The following is a 19,381-nucleotide window of genomic DNA, read 5'->3' as shown; positions in this document are numbered from 1 at the left end:
AATAGAACACCAGCCTTTTGTTCTTTGTTCCAAGGGAATAGGATAGGTAACGGTTCCTGACTTTCTAATTTGTTATGGGCCCTACTGACAGAAGCTCAAATAATACTTAGTAGAATATGAACTTAGTAATATTTTGACATTCCGGCTAATGGCATACGTTGTCTTGGAAGTATGTAAGAAATATAACTGCAAGTACTGGGTGCAGTTCCGTGTAGTTCATACCGGTAACTACCATTTCTTCAGTTGTGCTGATTCAGTGTCTTACTGCACATAACATTTAGTATTCCTATTTTGCCATGCATCTGTGTAGTTTATTTGGCAAAAATTAGGGCTGGGTAGCTCTAGGAGGGATAGTGGAGAGCGTAGAGGAGTAATGTTTTAAACTAGCTAGCCACTGAACGATTTGAAAAGTGGAACTTTCTTTCATTGTTTTAGTATTCATGACAGATGTAGTCAGGCTGAGCTCATGCTGTCTCTAGCTTGTTTGATATAAATTGTACACCAGTAGTTTCTGTGTGCAAAAATACTTGGATTAGATATCTTTTAGCGTATGCTTTTTCTTTACCTCAGAATTCTTTGCATTTACAGTCCACTATTGTTGAATGATTTTTGGAAAAAAAAAATGTTTACATGTGGAGGCACTAGCATTCAGTGAGTTCTGAATTCAAAATTATTTTCCAGAATGGTATAGTGATTGAAGAGTGTCAGAAAACAGTTTTGTTTTCATTTGAAGAGCTTTTAATAGAGGGTATAAGAGAAGTCTTGTACTTCACTGTGTTTAATGGACTTCCAGATCTTAACAATCTTAAGATACAAATATATTGGCTATTGCTGCTACTTTGTGGGTCTATACACAAGCACAACTCTGGCTGATCTCTTTTCTGGCAAATGATTAAAGTTACCAAGTTTTATTTAAATTAGAGTGAATGTTCTTGAAAGTTTGAATTATTTCCAAAACAAGGATTTGGGATCAGCTAAACATTAATGATACACTCAGTGTTCTTACCAAAAAAAAAAAAAAAAAAAAGTAAAGACACTCTCTAGAAGAGTGCTGCTTTTGAAGTTTTGGTAGTAGTGCTTAATATACAGAAATTAAAGCTGACCACCCACCAAAAGTCTTTTCTCAGTACTGCTGCTTCTAGGTGGTAGCCTTATGGAATGATAGGTCTGGTTTGGATGCATTTTCCAAGATGCCACTTAATAAAAATCCAGTTCCTTATTCTGACATGCTTCTGCCTGTTGTACAGATTTTTTTTATACAGATGGAAAATGATGGGACGTACAACAAGGGCAAATTATGCACAGAAATTTATCTTCATCCTTTCTCTTTCTATCTCTCCCTCCCTTTCCTATGTGCAGATTATGTATGTGTTCTAATTCTGTTCGGGTTTTTAAAGACCGATTCTGCAATTACTCTGAGACCAGGCCTGCTGAAGTGAGAGGTGGTGGAGTGAGACAGGGAGTTAAGCTGCCAAAATCACTTACTCAGAGTGAATAAAAGCTAGGTGTGTACACCTTCCTGTGATTGACAGTGGTTTTGCTTCCTCAGAGAGCGATAACGTTTGCTTTATAAAATCTTGTTTTGTAGACTGGGAGAAGAGGAAGGACTCCTACAAATGCAATAATGGTATGTAATTTTTCCTCTCAGAGTGGTTATAATACTAGCAGGTTTTTATCAGGTTTTTATTTATAATTTTTCTTTGTGTTCTATGGGGGCAAAAAAACTTGTTTCCTTATTCAACAGTTACTACTCCTGTTAGGAGTCAAAGCAAAATTACTTCAGTAAGTAGGTGCTCAGGTGAGTAAAGAAAACTGTACCTGGAAATGTGAAAACTGTACATGGAAAACTATGTTAGAGCATATTAACACATCTGTTCACAAATAAGTAAAATGGGGAATGTTGGTTCTCAAAGTAAATCAGTGTGCACACTGATAATTCTCTCAGCTCTGCAATTTCTACTAGTCTAAACAACTGTCTGAGAAAATTCTGTCCTATTACAATAGATAATTATCATATAGATAATGGATATACTAAAAATGGGAGAATACCCATGAAATGCAGTTTATCTGAGAACAACTGTACCAATAATACATGAATTTTTGCAAGTTCAATTGGGAATCTATGTCCAAAGTTGTGGATGGGCAATTTGCCATTTCAGAAAAAAACTCTAATTCTTTACTTTGATCTAAGAGCATCTGTGGATAAAATATTGTCAAATTTTAATGAACAATGTTTGCCTTAGCCCTGGAATGTTGGGTTGAAAAACAGGACTTTAAAGAGAAACTTTTCTTTTGTTTTGTAGGGGCCAGGTCATTAACATGCGTTACCTGGAGTACTTCGAGAAAATTCTGCATTTTATCAAAGATAGGATCCTTGTTTATCATGGGTAAGCTTTTGATTTTTTTTTCACTTCTCCCTGCCTGCTGCTTCACTCCCCTGGTAATACTGATTTGAAATTTACATAGTGATTAATTTCGGAAAGTCCAAGTGACATTTCTGTAATTCTATGTTCTAGTGTTCTTAGTGTCTATAGCTGTTATACTTCCTAATAGAAATGCAAAATCCTATTATTTGCCACTTAACCTAATCGGAAAAATATTGTCAGTTATAGTATACTTCTAATTAAATAATGGTATTAAATTTCTACCCACAGCTTTTGCATGAGTGGGTCTTAATTCTTTCTATAAAATATGACTCATTAAAGATGTCTTCCCCCCTGGTAGAATGGAGTACAGTTCCTGGTAAAATAGACTATAATTTCCTCTGGATATTGAGATTAATTTTTTTAATAGAGTGATAAATCCCACCTTTTGGAGTGAGGAGAAGGAAAAATAGAAGATATGAAAAGCAATTTTATATAAAACTGGTGTTTGGCAAGTAGTTTTATCAGAACAGAAAATCTTTGCTACCTGTTACATAGATGGGTTTGTAGAGTGCTCAAGCAGAAGATGGTAGCAGAACCTTAAACAGAAGAATGTAGATAATCTTAAAATTGGTGTTTATATCAATTTCAAACTTTGATCGCTCTCTTATGCGTAAAATGTCTTCCCAACCTGTGGCTTATTTGTGGCAACAATGTTCTGACAAAGTTTAAAAAAATTAAGAAGCTCTTAGGTCTTCTAATTTTTCTTTGGCCTGGTAACTTCTGTTAAATATTACATTCTATTATTCTTTGTGCTATGTGAATACCAAAAATAAAAGTACAGAAAAGCTTTTTAACAGTTGAAAACATTTAAGTTTTAGAACATTTCTGATAGCTACTGATTCATAAGCTTTGTCCTAACTGAAAAGTCTACCTTCTATTGAAAGCTTTTTCAGGCTGAGCCAGTAGCCTTTGACCTTGAACCAGAGCAGTTTGTGCAGTGGTTTTAAAATATACTTCAATTCTTAAAATCTGTGTACAGTGATAAATTTTAGAGAGCTGGTTCAATAGGTTTCTTCACTATCCATCTGTGCCTGCACCTGTAATATATATGTTACATTTGAGGCTGCACAAATGCACTCATTTTGGGAAGAGCATTTCTAACATTGGGAAGAGCATTTCTAACAAAACTATTTTTCTTCTGTCTTCTCTCATCAACAACTCCTGCCCACACATACACACAAGCACTGTTCAGTGTTCCAGAGTGGCCAACCACAAATAAGATAAATTTGAAGTTTGAAGTTGAGGATTGAAACTGAAAAAATAAGCTGAGATGATCTAGGGTGGAAAATCCTTTTTGAAGAAAGTGACTCTCTTGTGCTAGAATAGGTGACCACGTGGTCAAGTATGAAGAAACTCCTTTTCAGAAAAGAAGTAAATACCTTTCAATAACTCATTGTACTAACCATTGGTATGGCTAATTAAGTTAAAGCTAGATGGATTTCCAGAATTGTTACACGTTCAACCATTGTGACTCCATATTTGATCATTTCTTTTTCTAGTGCTAATAATCCAAAAGGACTATTGGAGGTTCGAGAAGCTTTGGAAAAGGTACATAAAGTAGAAGATCTTCTTCCCATAATGAAGGTAAATCAAAGAAAACATTTCAAAATATGCTGAAAATAATACAGCATATTATGGGACATATCTAGTTCCCCAGAATGTAACAACCGTGTATAAACTTAGAAATGACAAACTGGAAACACTAATTAAAGGTATTTCTGCCTTACCAGCCAGAAAGGTTTGTGGTCAGATCTTTTGTAATGGTCTGATAGCATGTGTGTACAGTATGAAGGAAAAAATTGAAGATATGTCTGAAAGATCAAGAGCAACATGGAAGGAACAAGTTCATTTGGTGAATCTAATGTGAAACTGTTGCAACTAATGTTGCCTGTAGTCACTGATAGCCAACCTGAAACTGTGTTTTACGTTCTCGTGCTCTGGAAAAGGAGTGAGGGAAACCTGCATTTTTACTATTTGCTGGTGACGGTATCTGCAGAAAGACAGTGGATCATAAGGCATGCCAAATGAGTTATATTATGATCTCAACTTAAGCAATGAGACTTAAGCTGGATTTAAGTAACAGGTTTTCCCCTCTTCCTTCAATCCTTTCAAATTACTCTAGGATGACCCTTATGTAAGTATTTGGGTTTGGGGAAACACCATTACAAAGTATATATTGCTAAAAGATTGAACAGAGCTTCATTTAGAATAGAATAAAATTTGGGAAGGAATATGTATTCCAAATAGAGACCAACTCCTAACTTTCTGTTGGTACGTCTGCATTGTGGTTTCATGGACAGATACCAAGCTGTTGCTGATCAGTCACTCTGACTGATTGCCACAGAACAGTTCCTCAGAAGATTTGTTTACCTTGCTGCTACTGCTGATACACTGGTTTTGAATTTCCTCACTTGTGCAATATAGGTATCTTCACAGAAGCCACATGGCTCAAGCACTGAATTTTTCTGTGGCGTTTTTAATAGGTTTTACAAATATAAGGGTCTACAAAATTCATAGTTTTGGAAGTCTGTCCTTTTTAGATTCCTGTCTTGTCCTTGGCCTTTGAAGAGGAATCCACATGAATACCAGCTAAACCTAAACAAACTTGTGATGAAGAGACTGTAGATATTGGGGTGGATAGGTGATTGTGTTGCCTACTGCCATATGAAAGTGCAAATAACAGCCCTGTAGAGCACTTCTTATGGCTACTATAGAATCATAAGCCAGAAAAAAAGAGAAAAGAAATCCTATTACTGGAGTTAAAAATACAGGTTACTCCAAGACAATGATGAAAATGTATAAACATAGTGGACTATACATAACCTAGTTTGTTATAAATGTTTCTAAGAACTGGCAGCAAATATTTTTCCTGGTTTTCATAACCTGTACATTTTGCTCTGGTTTGAATCAACTGTATCCTATTCTGAATTGCATCTAAGTGGAATGCTATTTCTCATTAGAGGCTTTTAGATTTGTTTCTTTAAAAATAAATGCGGATTCTCTTTAAACATAACATTCTGGATCACAAGTTCTATCTTAAAATAAATAATTGTCCTAGTAATTCATTCAACACTATTGCACAATAGTCATTAATAGTGCCTGTATAAAATAGCTGCCTGCTAATATTGACGCAGTTTGGTTATTCAGATAGCTGAGGAATGTTTATGTCAAAAGCTGGGCTTTTGGCTTTACTTAAATACAGTTTTGCCTGGTTTATACAATTCTTTGGCTACAGTGCTACATTTAGATAATGTAGCTTTGTAAAATTCTTAAACTCTGTGATATTTTTCCTTCTGATGAGGATAAACATTAATTGAAATTGGATCATAGTTAACAAAGTGTTGCTATGAGATTGTGTTCTGGAATCCACAGTTAAACTAATACAACTACTTCTTAGTGTAAACATAAAAAGCAGACTTTCAGATTCCTGCTTTTGCATTTACATTGTTACACCAAATGGTTACTGTCAACGTGCAACTTGGGGAGAAATCTGTACAGTTCAAATTACAGTTGCTTTTCACACATGAGGCAGTTTTATATTCACTATATAGTTAAAGTTGAATGGCAAAATGCCTCATTCGGTACTTAAGATTTCCATCCAGTAGCAAATGAAGAATGAATGAAATAATGTAGTTGACAGTAACTCTTTGTACTGCTCACCCAGCTTGTCCACTTTCATTTCTATTCCAGTTTTAAGTGTTTCAAAACAATAGAGGCAGACTGTCTCTTTGCATTTACTCTAATATTACTTCTCTTTTTCTCTTGAAAGCAGTTTAACAGTAAAACAAGAGATGGGTTTACTGTGAACACAAAAGTCCCCAGCCTTAAGGATCAAGGAAAAGAATATGATGGATTCACGATTACCATAACAGGAGATAAGTATGTTTTCGGGGGCTCAAATACCTTAAGTAATGATGAAGTATTGGCAATTTATCTTCGCAAATGCCATTTCTACTTGCATCAAGTGGCTTTTGTTTTTCACTGGTGACGTTCTTGCCACCATATTTTTAAATTTTATTTCAGCACTTCTGATTCCTCTTGTGTCCCCTGACAGAGAGGGAATATGGACAGTAATTGTGGAATTCAGTTGAGATGATTCTCTAACATAAGTGAAGAGACACCTTGTTATTCATTTTAAAATATAAAAAGCCTAAAGGAGGAAAAATGCCATTCTTTATCCATATCAAAATACATTTCTTGTTGTGAGACCTTGTCTTTTATGGAGGCTGAGAAGTCCTGAATGGAAATTTCTTTGACCAAAGCATGGAAAAGACTCTTCTATTTGGATTTTGGCCTTTTAATTTTCTGTATTTTTGAGATGTTTGCAGACCTATTTCTGCCAGTTTAGACTATGTTATTCTTATATGAGGATATGCTCAGGTGGGACCTCGGGCTTATCTCAATGAGTGAGATAGCAAATTTCTCACTGTATAGATACTGACTCCTTGTCTTCTCAAAGAGCGTTAATCTGAATCTAATTAGAACTAATCAGAAACCCCTTCCAACTACCAGCTGAAAGATTGACTAGACAGCTCGTGCTGTTGGTTTATTATGGGATTTTAAATTCTGTGCATTGGATTTTTTCCCAGAACTTGAGTGCTTCTAACACTGGGACATGGAAATTGAACTTCTATTCTGAAGTGTTAACATATTTCCTAACTTCTAATTTTACATTCTAAATCATAAGCCTGTATACGCTGAAATGAAACAAAACATGCCTTCACTATTTTAGAAAGATATTTTGGTATTAGTAAAATGGTATACCATTTACTTCTTACAAATATTCTTCTATATTAATCTGTTTTAATCCATAGTTTGAAGTCATGCTTTTATACCAAAACAATTCCATTTTGGTAGATTTAAGTTTGTAAAACTGTATTTTGCATTCTATACAGGAGTCTCAAAGCCAAGAATATGTTTTAAAATTGGATAGCATCTTGATGTATTCTTTCAGATAAACTTACAACATGGCAAAATGTTTCTAATTTCAATGTTTGTGTTTTTTTAAACTAAAATGGGGACAATGCACATAATATAAAGAAAAATATAGGAAAAAGTTATGATGTAGTATTTAACTGTTACACATTTGTTACTTAGCCTGTGTATGTGCAAAAAAAAATAATTATGTTCTTGTTTAATCTGTTTGATAGAGTTGGAAACATATTATTTTCAGTAGAAACTCAGACAACAGAAGAAAGAACACAGCTGTATCATGCAGAAATAGACGCTCTATATAAGGATCTAACAGCTAAAGGAAAAATTTTAATTCTGTCTGCAGAGCTGGGGGTAAGACTGTTTTAATGGAAACAATGAGTTCCTTGATAAAATTCTATTATGTTTTTATACCTTGTGTTTAACAGTCAATGTCTTAATACTTTTTGACAGAGATCTTAAGTAATAAAATAGACTGCTTCTTTAAATCCAGTTATGTCAAATATTATAAGAAATTGCCATCATTCTGTCTGCTACTTAAATTTGCTCTGCTTTGCTGCAGTAATTGGAGAGAGTCCAGACAAGGTCTTGATATCACAATGTGTTCTGCTACAGAAGTAGTGGATATTTCTTTCTCCTTCGTTTGCACGGGTCTGTCATCACTGTTTCATTGTTCTGATAAGCACTACTTAAGATCATATGCAGATTTGGTTTATAGTTGCTGGATGTAAGATGAGAAGTAACGTGGAGTCATGGGAAAAAAAAAATTGTGTTCATGTTGATTTCTGTTGTAATGAGAATTTGGCCAGATTTAAGCTTGCACTTTCCACTTTTCATCCTTTAACACAGTATAGGTAAATAGTTTCACCTAAATTTGAAAGGTATAATAAAATAAGTTGTGTATATATGTTAATCAAGCTTCAGCTTGATATTTTTCACATTTGAAACAGTTATTCTAAAAGTGCTACAAGATTTTTCCAAATATATGTTCATACATATAGTAACATCTGGATATTAGACCATCTTTAATTCTCTTTTTGTCTTTCCTTAGGAAGCAGATGCTGTGTGCAACTTGATCCTGTCATTAGTTTATTACTTCTATAATTTAATGCCACTTTCAAGAGGATCTAGGTTAGTGATTGTTTTTTATCACATCTGTTGTCTTGGATGCACACTGTAAAATGTCCATGTATTACAGTATCCTAATATACTTTTAATATGAAAAAATAGAAGTTGGACTGTCTGTCCTGTACCATTTCTTATTTTAGCTGCCATGATGATGAACACTGATTTTGTAGTGTTTTAAAAGCTAGTACGTAACTGCTGATAGTAACTATTCATAGCTGCATGTATATTTAAAATGGCTAGTAGTATTTATGGACTTCAGCTCAGGGATTGAAAAGTATCTTTTTAAAATTGTAACATTTGGGTTCTTAGTCCACATTGTTAGGCCACTGTAATTTAATTCAAAGCTTTACTGAAACATGTATTGTATATGAAATATACTTTGGTATAACTTAAGATAATATTTACTTTGCATTTTTTTTTAATATTTTTTTCAGCTGTTAGGGTCACCAAATGAAACATTAGAATAAAGTTTTCCATATTTAATTGATCTCTTCAACTGAAATTCTAGTTTAAGTCATACACGTAGCCAGGTTTGAATGTTACTAATCTCTTTTCCACAGAGCACTTACGAGTTTTAAGCTTATTGATAAACACAGTTCAGTAGAATATAAACAAATAATCAAGAGACTTTCGTATCTTTAATCAGCCTTTTACTTTAGCTTGCAGAATGAAAAGATTAAAGAAATTGTTTGAGTTTCACAATTAAAAAAAAAAAAAGTTGAACAGATGGGGCAGGGGAATCCCTTTCGGTCCTACAGTGCCTCTAGCTCTGTTGCAGTAAAGTTTATAAACTTCTGGGCTACAGTTAAGCTTCTTGGAAACAGGAGTTTGCTCTGTATTCAGCTGTGTGGAGTTTTAAGAACTCACAATTCTGAAATTGTAATTCTGACTACTGTAGAAACAGTGTTCTTTAGTAGTTAAACTTCATAGGATCTTTATTTCAATGGTTTTGGAAAATAAGTGATTTCACTTCTTAAGTGTGTTGCACTTTATTTTATTTCTGAAATAACCACATCTGTAACTTTTGCTAACCTTCTGTGAAACAGCAATATACGCAATTTGTGCTTTTTGTAGTCTTAAAGCTATTATTTAGTATAACACTATGGAAATCTTTGACTTTTTTTTTTTTTTTTTTAGTGTAATAGCTTATTCAGTGATCATGGGAGCACTAATGGCAAGTGGAAAAGAAGTATCAGGAAAAATTCCTAAAGGAAAGGCAAGTATCAAAGCGCACTGCTTCAGCCTTGGTGGAGGAAGAAATGCATGTAAACTTGAGGAAGGAGCTGTAAAATGAACAGAAGTTACACGTTTATTTACTGGAGATGAGGTAGACTTAGTGAGTTTTAAAGATTCCACTGCTGAACTGAGAGCAGGTGAGATTTAGCAATTGTATATACAGTAACTCTGCTTAGTCAAATGGTAGCAGCTTGTGTCCCACAGTAATTACACCTTTGGAAGGGAAGCAGTTCTTGTATGCTGAGCTGCATTTTCCAGCTTTCTTTGAAAAGGATTCTGAGAATACTTAGGCAGAATGAGCAGCTCTTCTGGACACACAGCAGAAATTCTTTCTTTACTCTCAATGTATTCTTAAGTACTTAGGGCTTAGCAATCAAAAAACGTATTTGCAGTTTCTCGTAATACCTCCTCCTCCTCTGAAAGCAGTTTAAAATGTAGTCAGTTGAAAGGTTGGATTGCATTTAAATATTATAACACCTTGCTCCATTTTCCTTTCTTTATTCAGCTAATGGTCTGTTAGCTGTATCACCTCCTCAGCGTGAAAGGAGAGAGAGCACCTCTGTTTCTTTAATGTATTGTCAAAAGAATCAGCAAAATTTCAGTGAGACTCAGTGTTGAAGGAAATACCCTGTGTGGATAACTGAAGAAAGAGCAACTTTCCTTTCTATTCTAGAAAATCCTGAAAACAATAACGTCTGTCCTTTTAGTACTGAGTTTAGAAGGCTGATAATATTAAAAACAACAGCAAAAACATAAACATGGACATGAAAAGAATGTGTACTGTACTCCTAGCTGCTTTTAAGAGCAGATAGCAAAAAAAACTTCAATTTCAGGGGGCTGCTAAGCTGATATCTTCAGTATTTTATAGGAGCCCTAACTAAGGTTGAATATTTACTTATGTGGAGTGTTTTTTTGTTGTTATTTTATTTTAATGCATATTCTTAGGACTTAATAAGGTAGTGCATTTTGCTGACCAATTTTAAGTGGTCAAGCGATGTTTCATGTTTACTAAAAACCAGAATTTCTGTCTTATGGAAAACTTCAAGGCAATTCTTATGTTTGAGGCTTTTTAAAATTATTTTTTCCTGAAATAGCACCTGAATTGAAACAAAACCATTTTTAGGAAGGTTTTCACTAGCTGCAAGAAATTGTTTTTTTCTAGTCGAATGAAACCTGGAGTTATTGACAGATTTCTTAGAGGGGGATTTCTGGTCCCAAGCTTATTACAGCATGCAATATCAGACTGCTCTGAAGCCAAGGATGTAGTTGTCAAGCGTCCTGTTGCTGCCTTGGAAGGTCTGGCAGTAGCCATGGACTGCGTATTATTTATTGTGGACAGGAATGCAAACCCACAGTCAGATTCAGTGCTTGGCATGCATGCTGCTATTCCAAATTGTTTGGTGATGAGGGAGAAAATAGCCTGGGCACAGATTAGTTAGCAAGCTTACTCCTGTCCCACCAGGAACAGAGGAAACATTTGATTGGAACCCTTCCGTAAATTCAGCCAGAGTTCACTAAACAATTTTAACGAAGCAGCGTCTTCGAGCACTGCTTTGCTGAAAACTTGCTATGAGCTGTAGATATGAAGTTTCCAGAGTTCTTCGCTGTTTGTGATTAAACTCTAAAAACTTGTTGTGGAAAGAAATAATACAGAATGCCTGGAAAATCCAGTATAAGTCTACCATTCCTATGGTATGATATTTTGCAGATACAGTGTGTGAAAATGTGAAATATCCCAGTTTTATTTGTTAATTGGACATTATAATAATTTTGAAGATGGTCCGTATTTTCTGTCACCAACTGAGTAGTATAGACATCTTGCTTAGAGGGAGAAACTGTATTATGTCACAAAAGGAAAAACGCTTTTTTAAAATTGAAGTTATCTATTAAGAATATTCAGGGATTAACTTCCTGGAATTAGAGAACTTGAAACTTCTCTCATTTCTTAAGATCTCTTCAATTTTGTTGCATTTTCAGCTTGTTGATTTTGAAGCAATGACAGCACCAGGATCTGAGGCTTTTAGCAAAATAGCAAGGAGCTGGATGAACCTAAAAAGGTAAATCTTTTTTGTTCTGATGGTGGAGGAGGATGGGTGTGGGGTAGTAGAATATGAAAGACTTTAAGTCAAATTTAAGCCTATGCTGAAGAAGTGACTTAGACATTATGAATTTAACAAATGATCCAGTCTATTTTTAACTTTCAAATCTTGTCTTAACAAATCCTAATTTGTAAACAGTTTCCTAGGCTAACAGAACATTTGTCTACACATCCAGTCATCATGTGTTACCACTGAGAAAATTCCTTGAATTAATATTTTCTTCATTTTGTCCAATGGTATCATTTGCCTTTTTTTCCTGTAGTTATTATTAATGAATCTTGAGATTGAGTGGAAAAAGGGGGGAGGATTCAACTTGGTGGTTCTTTCCATTCTTATGGATCTCTAACCTATACACTGAAAGTGATGTACTTATCTGTTGGTGCTATTTTAATTTGAAGAATAAGTATTTTCAAAGTAAATGGAAGTTTTGTATATGCAGTATTACATTAATATAACAGTATGACTTCTGTATTATGCCAAAAAAAAAGTTTTGATTTTTCTTAGAGTGGTTTTTGACTACTGAACATGCTAATTCCTTGTCAGTGTTACAGAACTGTTGCATTTGATTTGTCCCTTAGTGGATATTCCCCATACAAAATCTAAGAATGGGGCTAGAGACAAAAACAAACAAACAAACAAAAAAAAAAACAGTTTTAGTATCTTTCAGGACAGGGTCAAGTCACTTAAAGGGTGCTGAGAGAACTGGCCAATGTCCTTACAAGGCCAGCTGTAATCTCTGAGAGGTCATGTGGACCTGGGGATGTTCCTGGTAACTTCAGGAAAGGAAATCTTGCATCTGCCTTCAAAAGGCCTGAAGGACAACCCAGGGAAACTAGAGGCTGGTCAGCCACACTTTGGTCCCTAGGAAAGCAAACAAACTAAATGTGAGCTGACAGCAGGGAAGGCCAGCAGCATCCTGGGCTGCCCTAGATTGTGAGGATGATTTTGCCCCATTCAGTACTTTAGACCACACCTGCATCCAGTTTTGGGGCTGCTGGTACAGTAAAGAAGGATAAACTGGAGCAAATTCATGAGAAGACCACCAGGATGGTAAAGGGGGCTGAAGCACATGTCTCAACAGGAGGGAATTGGGCTTACCTAGCCTGGAGAAGAGAAGGCTTTGGCCTAACAGGAACTTTCCAGTTCCTCACACTACCTTTACCACACAAAAGTTATCTTCTCTTGTTGGAGCAAAGTCAGCTTAAACTATTCCAACCCTACCTATGTGTATCTGACCCTCTCAGTTGTACTGCTGAAATTATGTGTGGGATCTCATAGCAAACCAGATCAGGAAAATAATTTTTGGTTTTGACAAGGTTATTTTTAACTGAGACTGTTTCACAGCATAGGATTTGCTGGCTCAACTGAGAGATGGGTGAGGAATGAGCCAGAGTGGAGAAAATGCTAAAGCTGGTTCTGCTTGATACTGAGAAAAGTATCTGTGGAACCACAGCCCAAATAGCTGGAAGTAATTATACAATGATAATTAACCTGGGGAGCTAATTTGTCTGTGGTATAGAAATTATAGTGCGTAAGGTAAGTAAGGTTTGAAGATTTAGAGCAATAAAACTCTGCTTTAAGTTCTGCCATTTCAGAAGGCTCTTATTTAGTGATTGTTTTCATTCTGTATAGTGAGGGCAGCTCCTGAAGTGAGGAGTCAAGAGAAACAAGAACTGGTGGTGATCAACAGGTTCTTGGCTTTGAGTCCCAAATGTGTTGAAGCATTTGAACAGAAATACAAGATAATATGTTAACTTTCAGGGAAATTATTTTTAGTGCAGCAAAAAATTAATATATTTTTTTTTCCTTTTTCAGTATTTCACCTTCTTACAAGAGTCTACCATCAGTATCAGAGACTTTTCCTACCCTGAGAACGATGATTGAAGTACTAAATACAGACTCGTCTTATTGTCTAAAAAAAACTATAGCTGTTGTGTAATTTATACAAATAAAAGACCAAGATATGCTGCTCCCTAAATTATTTTGAAGGGGAAAATATGGTCAAACTGGGTTTATTGTTTGTTTTTTCGATAAATAGAGTACACAAACTTATTTGAGTAATGATCACTAGGAAAGGGAATCTTTGTGACCAGTAATATTAAAAAGGAAAAAAAAAAAAAAAAAAGGGAAAAAAAAAGGAAAACAGTTAACTTCTTGTATCCTGACATACTCTAACAAGAAATACAGCTGTCTGGAGGGGGGCAAAATGAAGAGCAAGAAGAAATTTCCATCTCACTTATGTTCTGAATGCTCTGCAAGTGAAGATTTACTTTAAAAAAAAAGTGCATTGAAAATACCATCGTGCGACTTCCCTTTTAATTTTTTTTTTCCAAAGCCTCTGTCTTCTGCATGGAAGACCTCGAGAAAATGTGTGAGTAATTGGTAAATACACAGGCATTTCATGTAATGTAATCCAGTGAAGGAACAGATGTCAGCTTAAAGGAACGGATTTTAGAAGAACATAATTTGGAAACAAAAACAAACAAATGACATTCGGGGTTAGCTTCTCGGTGAGTAAATGTCAAAAACACAGCAGCAGTGCATTAGCTTCTCTTTCCATATACCCATTGGTGGCGGTATCTGGCAAAAGATATCAACAAACTTGAGAGCATGTTGGGAGAACAATCTAGGGCTCCCTGGGTTGTTTTTGTTGGAAGGGGACTGATGGAAAGACAGACTTCCTGTAGGGTAGAGCTAATTCAGTTCAGACAACGTGGACAATACCATGAACCAATTTCTCATTGTCATACTCGTATTACTTCCAGTGAGTCTTAACTGTATTGTACTCGTTTTAGGTTGAGCTCTGTGACTTTACGTCTATTCCTCAGGTTAAATGAACTCAGAAAGGGCAAGCAATGTTGGGACAAATATGTAGTTTCCTCAGCGACTTCAGGTTTTTTTCTGTGTTGATTTTCAACACTTCTGAAAATGTACAGAACTTTTCCGTTTTAGATATAGATTTCAACTTGTTTAATATTGATGATCTTCCAATTTTCCAGAGTTTAGGGCTTTGTGCAATAGCAACTATCTGTCCCAATCATGCAGCACAAGATAGTGTAAAGAACAAGTTATTTTCCAAGGGAGAGGTGAAAATATCCTGCATACACCTTTTTTTTTTTCTGGCTACAGCATGATGCATTCCAAATTCCCTCTTTAATTAAAAAAAAAAAAAAAAAAAGCAGCAAAGCCTCAAGGATGTTGATATACATGAACTACTTTAATAATGGGGCTGAAAATAGGGTAGATTATTGAAGGGAAAGTGCTTGTTGATTATTCCACACAATGTTATTCTGTATTGGATTCAAAGTGGGCTCTGTGTATGTATGTATGCTCAGATGTGTGTAAGTCCTGGAGCAAGAAGGAAAAAAAAAAAAAAGGAAAAGCCACAAGAGCTACTCTGAGTACTGACATCCAGCTGGAGGACTCGATTTAAATTCAATATTTGTTAACTTCATCACTGGCAGCATAGGACAACCATGGGTAGCTAGAGTCTTGAATGTTCATGTGGGTTTTCCTAGAGCTATTTCTAAATGAAACCTGAAAAGTGAATGTGTACTATGTCTACATTAGGAAGCAGCACATCCCACCCAGTATAAGTAGAACACTTCCCACACTATTAATTTCAGAGGTCTTTTTCTATACTTGTCTGTTTTGTGAACTGACTGCTCACTACATTTGGAATGCGTGTTAGCAATGCATCTTCTGGTTTGGACTTCTTGGATGAAACAACACATATTCTGAGACCTTCCTGTGGTGGGAAAAAAAATGTGGTAAGTGGAGAAGATGAGGAGATCCACTTCAAAAGTGTGCTCCTGGTCAAACTAAAATGGTGATGCGTATCTATCCACAGGAACTTTTTTCATTAAGTCTTGTATTCTAAGATTACATATTGAAAATATTAGAGTAGGGAAAGAATGTGCTTTTCTTCCACTTAGCGCCTTCTACCATCTGTTGCCAGAACGTTTTGCTGCCCATGTAGTAAGTATGTCTCCAAGAACAAGTGCTATTATAGTATTAACTTCTAGTTAACAAACTAGAACTACTAGTTCAGTTGGAAGGAACCTACAAAGGTCAAGTCCAACTGCTTGACTACTTCAGGGCTAACTAAGATTAAAGCATACTGATGAGGGCATTATCCAAATGCCTCTTGAACACTGACAGGCACGGGGAATCAACTGCTTTGCTAGGAAACCTGTTCCAGTGTCTGACCACCCCCTTTTTGCAGGGCTGCTCTCAGCCACTCATCTCTCAATCTGTACCTGTGGCCAGTGTGACTCTCTGCTAGCTTATGGTATTGTTACTATACATGTAAGCAGAAATTAAGTGTGAAGGCAGGAGGAAGGAATAAGTAGCATTAAAGATGTTTTTTAACCCTAACTTGGGTCTGTCTGAGTTGGTAGGTCTAGGATCCGTTTCAGTCTTTGCATGGAGCTTTGTGCTGGAGCTACAGAGATGTCAAGGTTAAATTTGATGGAAAAACTGACCCACCTCCCACCTAAGGGAAGAATCCAGTGTGCAGTATCCTGAAGCCAACATCTGTTCCTCAAGTATCAGAAGGCAAGTAGGCTGCCCATATCTGAGTACAGTTTGCTTAAAGCCTAGGATTCTCTGCTCCTGCTTGTTTGTAGGTAAAGTACTAAATACGTTCCAGTACATATATTTGATCAATGGGATACAAAATGTGTATATCCAAAAAGCAAATCTAGGAAAAAAAGAAAATGGCTAGAATCCACGTTAGTAGCCATTAGTGCACTTCATGGTATTGCTAAACATCGGGAAGGCTTGGTATAACTTTGAGAAAGGAAGTGAAACTCATCAGGAAAAAAAAAAAAAAAAAAAAAAAAAGAATTTCATATGCTGACCTAAAATTCATCAGCAAAGCTGTAATAAAGGCAAATTTGACCATCTGTCTGATGGTTACTAATGGGAATGCATTTTAAACTTTCTTGGTCAGAATTTACATTAAGGCCTAACTTAGGTATTTCTTTCTAAGTAAGGGTAAAGTGAAAGGTAAAGCTTGTGAAGTGAAGGGTAAAGTTTGTGAGCTTTTATTGAAAGAATTGAGTTATTTCACCAAACTTTTCCTTGAGTACCTTTCCCTGCCCCATTATAAATAAGCACTGTTTGCTTCTATGATGCCTTCTATTTAAAGGTCTAAAAGCTTCAGAAATATCTATTAGATACCATTTTTGGGGAAAAGAATCATTTCATTTCTACATAATGGGGAAAGGTTCAGAAAACAGGGAAAGATTCCTAAACTGATGCCTTGATTGTATTCGAACACTGGTCTTTCCTTTAGACCTGTACGTTTTATTATAATTCACTGACAAGTGGGAAATCTGTTTTGGTATTGACCAGGAAGTTCTTGGAACTGTAAAATAAGAGCTGTTTTGTTTTATGGCTTTGCTTTATGGCTTTGATAAGAGGGAGTAGAGAATTGATGGTGGGGAAGAGGAAAAATCACCTGGACAAACAAGCTGTGTACAGCTGTCCAGGTTTCCTGCTCCTTATTCATTTTTACCCATGTGCCTGAGTTCATACCCATCCCCCTGCTGACAGCCAAAAAGATTGTTAGTGGCAGATGAAGGCAAAGGTAGGCAAAGCGTGTGTTGCATCCGCGTGTGTGTGCATAGGTGCTTCAAAGGCTTGTTTCTCTGGGCGATACATATGACTAAGAACGTGAGCTGGAGTCAAATAATGCTCTCAAACAAGTTTAACAAACAGAACAAGATTATATAACTGGACTGGTATGTGAGGACGTGGAGAACTGTAATTATCTCCTTAGAAGTAGATATGTGGAGAAATCTAATTATCATTTTTCATCTTCTCCAGTGTCATCTTAGACAACTGGTCTAGCTATCGTTTGAGCTTTAAAATGGGAACACAGATGCGTTGCAGGCCCAACCCAACCACTTATCTATTAATATTACAGAACGTATGAGGAGAAAAAATAGGTTAAGCAATGGAAACCCATTAATCTGAACCTCAGCATTTGTGAGACTTCATAATATATTTTGAAGATCATAAAATTTCTTGTGCGACTACCCAGCACAAAAGGCAAAACAGATTTAGTCTCAATATATTTACTTGTCTTTGGTAAGCCTCCTTTTTGTGTATGTTACCACACACAGTTAGGACTTGATACAGAGTACGCTTGTACAGAGGATGAAGAGATCTCTGGAAGGGAGAAATAAGGTGGTGGTAGGCAAGCAGGTTTGTAGTCTAATCTATAACCTGCAATGAAACTTGCAGGTTCTATGGATGGGTTAACAAAATGAGGCTCAGAATAGCAGATAGGGAGAACTCCATGTCTGAAAGTACCTGAAACAGGTTGGAAATCATAATTGACAAAAATCAAGTCTCTTATAATTTCAAACTTTTTTAGTTGCAACCTACCTACAATTTGCAGCTATCATCCGCCTGCGGGAAAGGCATATGAAATTCTTGATTATGTCAGGAATATTTTGAAGATGTTGTATTACAGTGATGGGCTCCCCTCTGGGATACCGATGTATTGGGGAATGCTGGTGTACAGCTCCAGCCAGCTGGGGCCGACGACAGACTTCAGCCGGCAGCACACAGCGAGGCTAACACTAAACAGGGTGCTGGAGTGAAGGCTGGTTTCACACAGGCTGTCCCTGTAAATACAGCAGTAGGAAACATAGATTTGGAGAGAAGAACGGAGGTTAGAAAGAACCATGCTCTTGGCACAAGCTGGTCATAAGGCAAGATTTCAGCAAAGGGGGGCAGTTTGGTAATTTTTTTTTAAGATGATGGTTTTGTACTGCACTCCTGCTCTAGATAATAAACTCATGAGCAGACTTGTGCTGTGGCTGTCAGAAATCCCTTATAATTTATGGAAGAGGCCAGTGCCACGTGGAAACTCAGCAGTGCACAATTGTCTTCCTTAATCTCAGTGACAGAGGCGGTAGTAACAGGAGTGCTGTGACACAGTGAACATGCGCTACTGCCACTGTTCTTCCCTGACTTTCCACCCCACGCTTATCCTAATTCATCGATCTTTTGAGATCGTTCTTCTTCACCGGGCAGCACACCTAAGACAAAACAAAAAGCCACCACAGCTTCAGTCCGTGGGCGATGCCTTTATTCGGGTGTTTGGGGTACATCCTCCAAGCTCAGCCCCGCCACGCTCCCTGTCCCTTACACTGGGGCTGCGACTTTTTGGGGTTTATTTCACCACATAACACGGTTGTTTTCCAGCGGCTACCTGCCGAGCCTGTTGGGTCGGCCGAAAGGGGCAGGCCGGCTCCGCCAGGGGGCCGGTGCGTGTGGGGGAGCGGGGGACAGGAGGGGGCTCTCCGGAGGCAGGGGGGCTGCTGAGGGGGCGGATGGGCTCCGCAGGGGCTCTGCCGGGAGCCGGGGGCGCTTCTCCTGCCCGGGTCCAGCCCGTGTCCTGCAGGAGCCCCGCGGCAGCAGCGCTGGGCGTGCGGGAGGCGGGCAGGGGGGCGGCGGCCGGCGTTTATAGGGAGCGAGGGGAGGCGGCGTCTGTGGGAGCGGAGCCGGGAAGGGAAGGGAGGAGAAGAGGAGAAGGGAGGAGAA

At 37.1% G+C, this 19,381-nt stretch overlaps 1 protein-coding gene across 2 annotated transcripts in view; it reads left to right on the top strand.

The window, feature by feature from the left end:
• The window catches only part of TTC13 (tetratricopeptide repeat domain 13), a 38,581-nt gene extending 24,519 nt beyond the window's left edge, over positions 1-14,062 (top strand). Inside the window, exons 16-23 of one of the 2 annotated variants that reach the window (XM_082758079.1) lie at positions 2,304-2,387; positions 3,926-4,010; positions 6,199-6,305; positions 7,577-7,712; positions 8,410-8,489; positions 9,624-9,702; positions 11,700-11,779; positions 13,637-14,062. In XM_082758079.1, the coding sequence (XP_082614205.1) occupies positions 2,304-2,387; positions 3,926-4,010; positions 6,199-6,305; positions 7,577-7,712; positions 8,410-8,489; positions 9,624-9,702; positions 11,700-11,779; positions 13,637-13,760 (775 nt within the window). In that variant the 3' untranslated portion in view covers positions 13,761-14,062. Of the gene's footprint in view, positions 1-2,303; positions 2,388-3,925; positions 4,011-6,195; positions 6,306-7,576; positions 7,713-8,409; positions 8,490-9,623; positions 9,703-11,699; positions 11,780-13,636 lie in introns of both variants that reach the window. The other variant, XM_082758078.1, reaches the window with a different exon arrangement.
• Positions 14,063-19,381: the final 5,319 nt, after the last annotated feature.

This window comes from Aythya marila, assembly GCF_965140915.1.
Source record: "Aythya marila genome assembly, chromosome: 3".
Taxonomy (NCBI): Eukaryota; Metazoa; Chordata; class Aves; order Anseriformes; family Anatidae; genus Aythya; species Aythya marila.
This window is presented reverse-complemented; position numbering and strand designations above follow the sequence as displayed.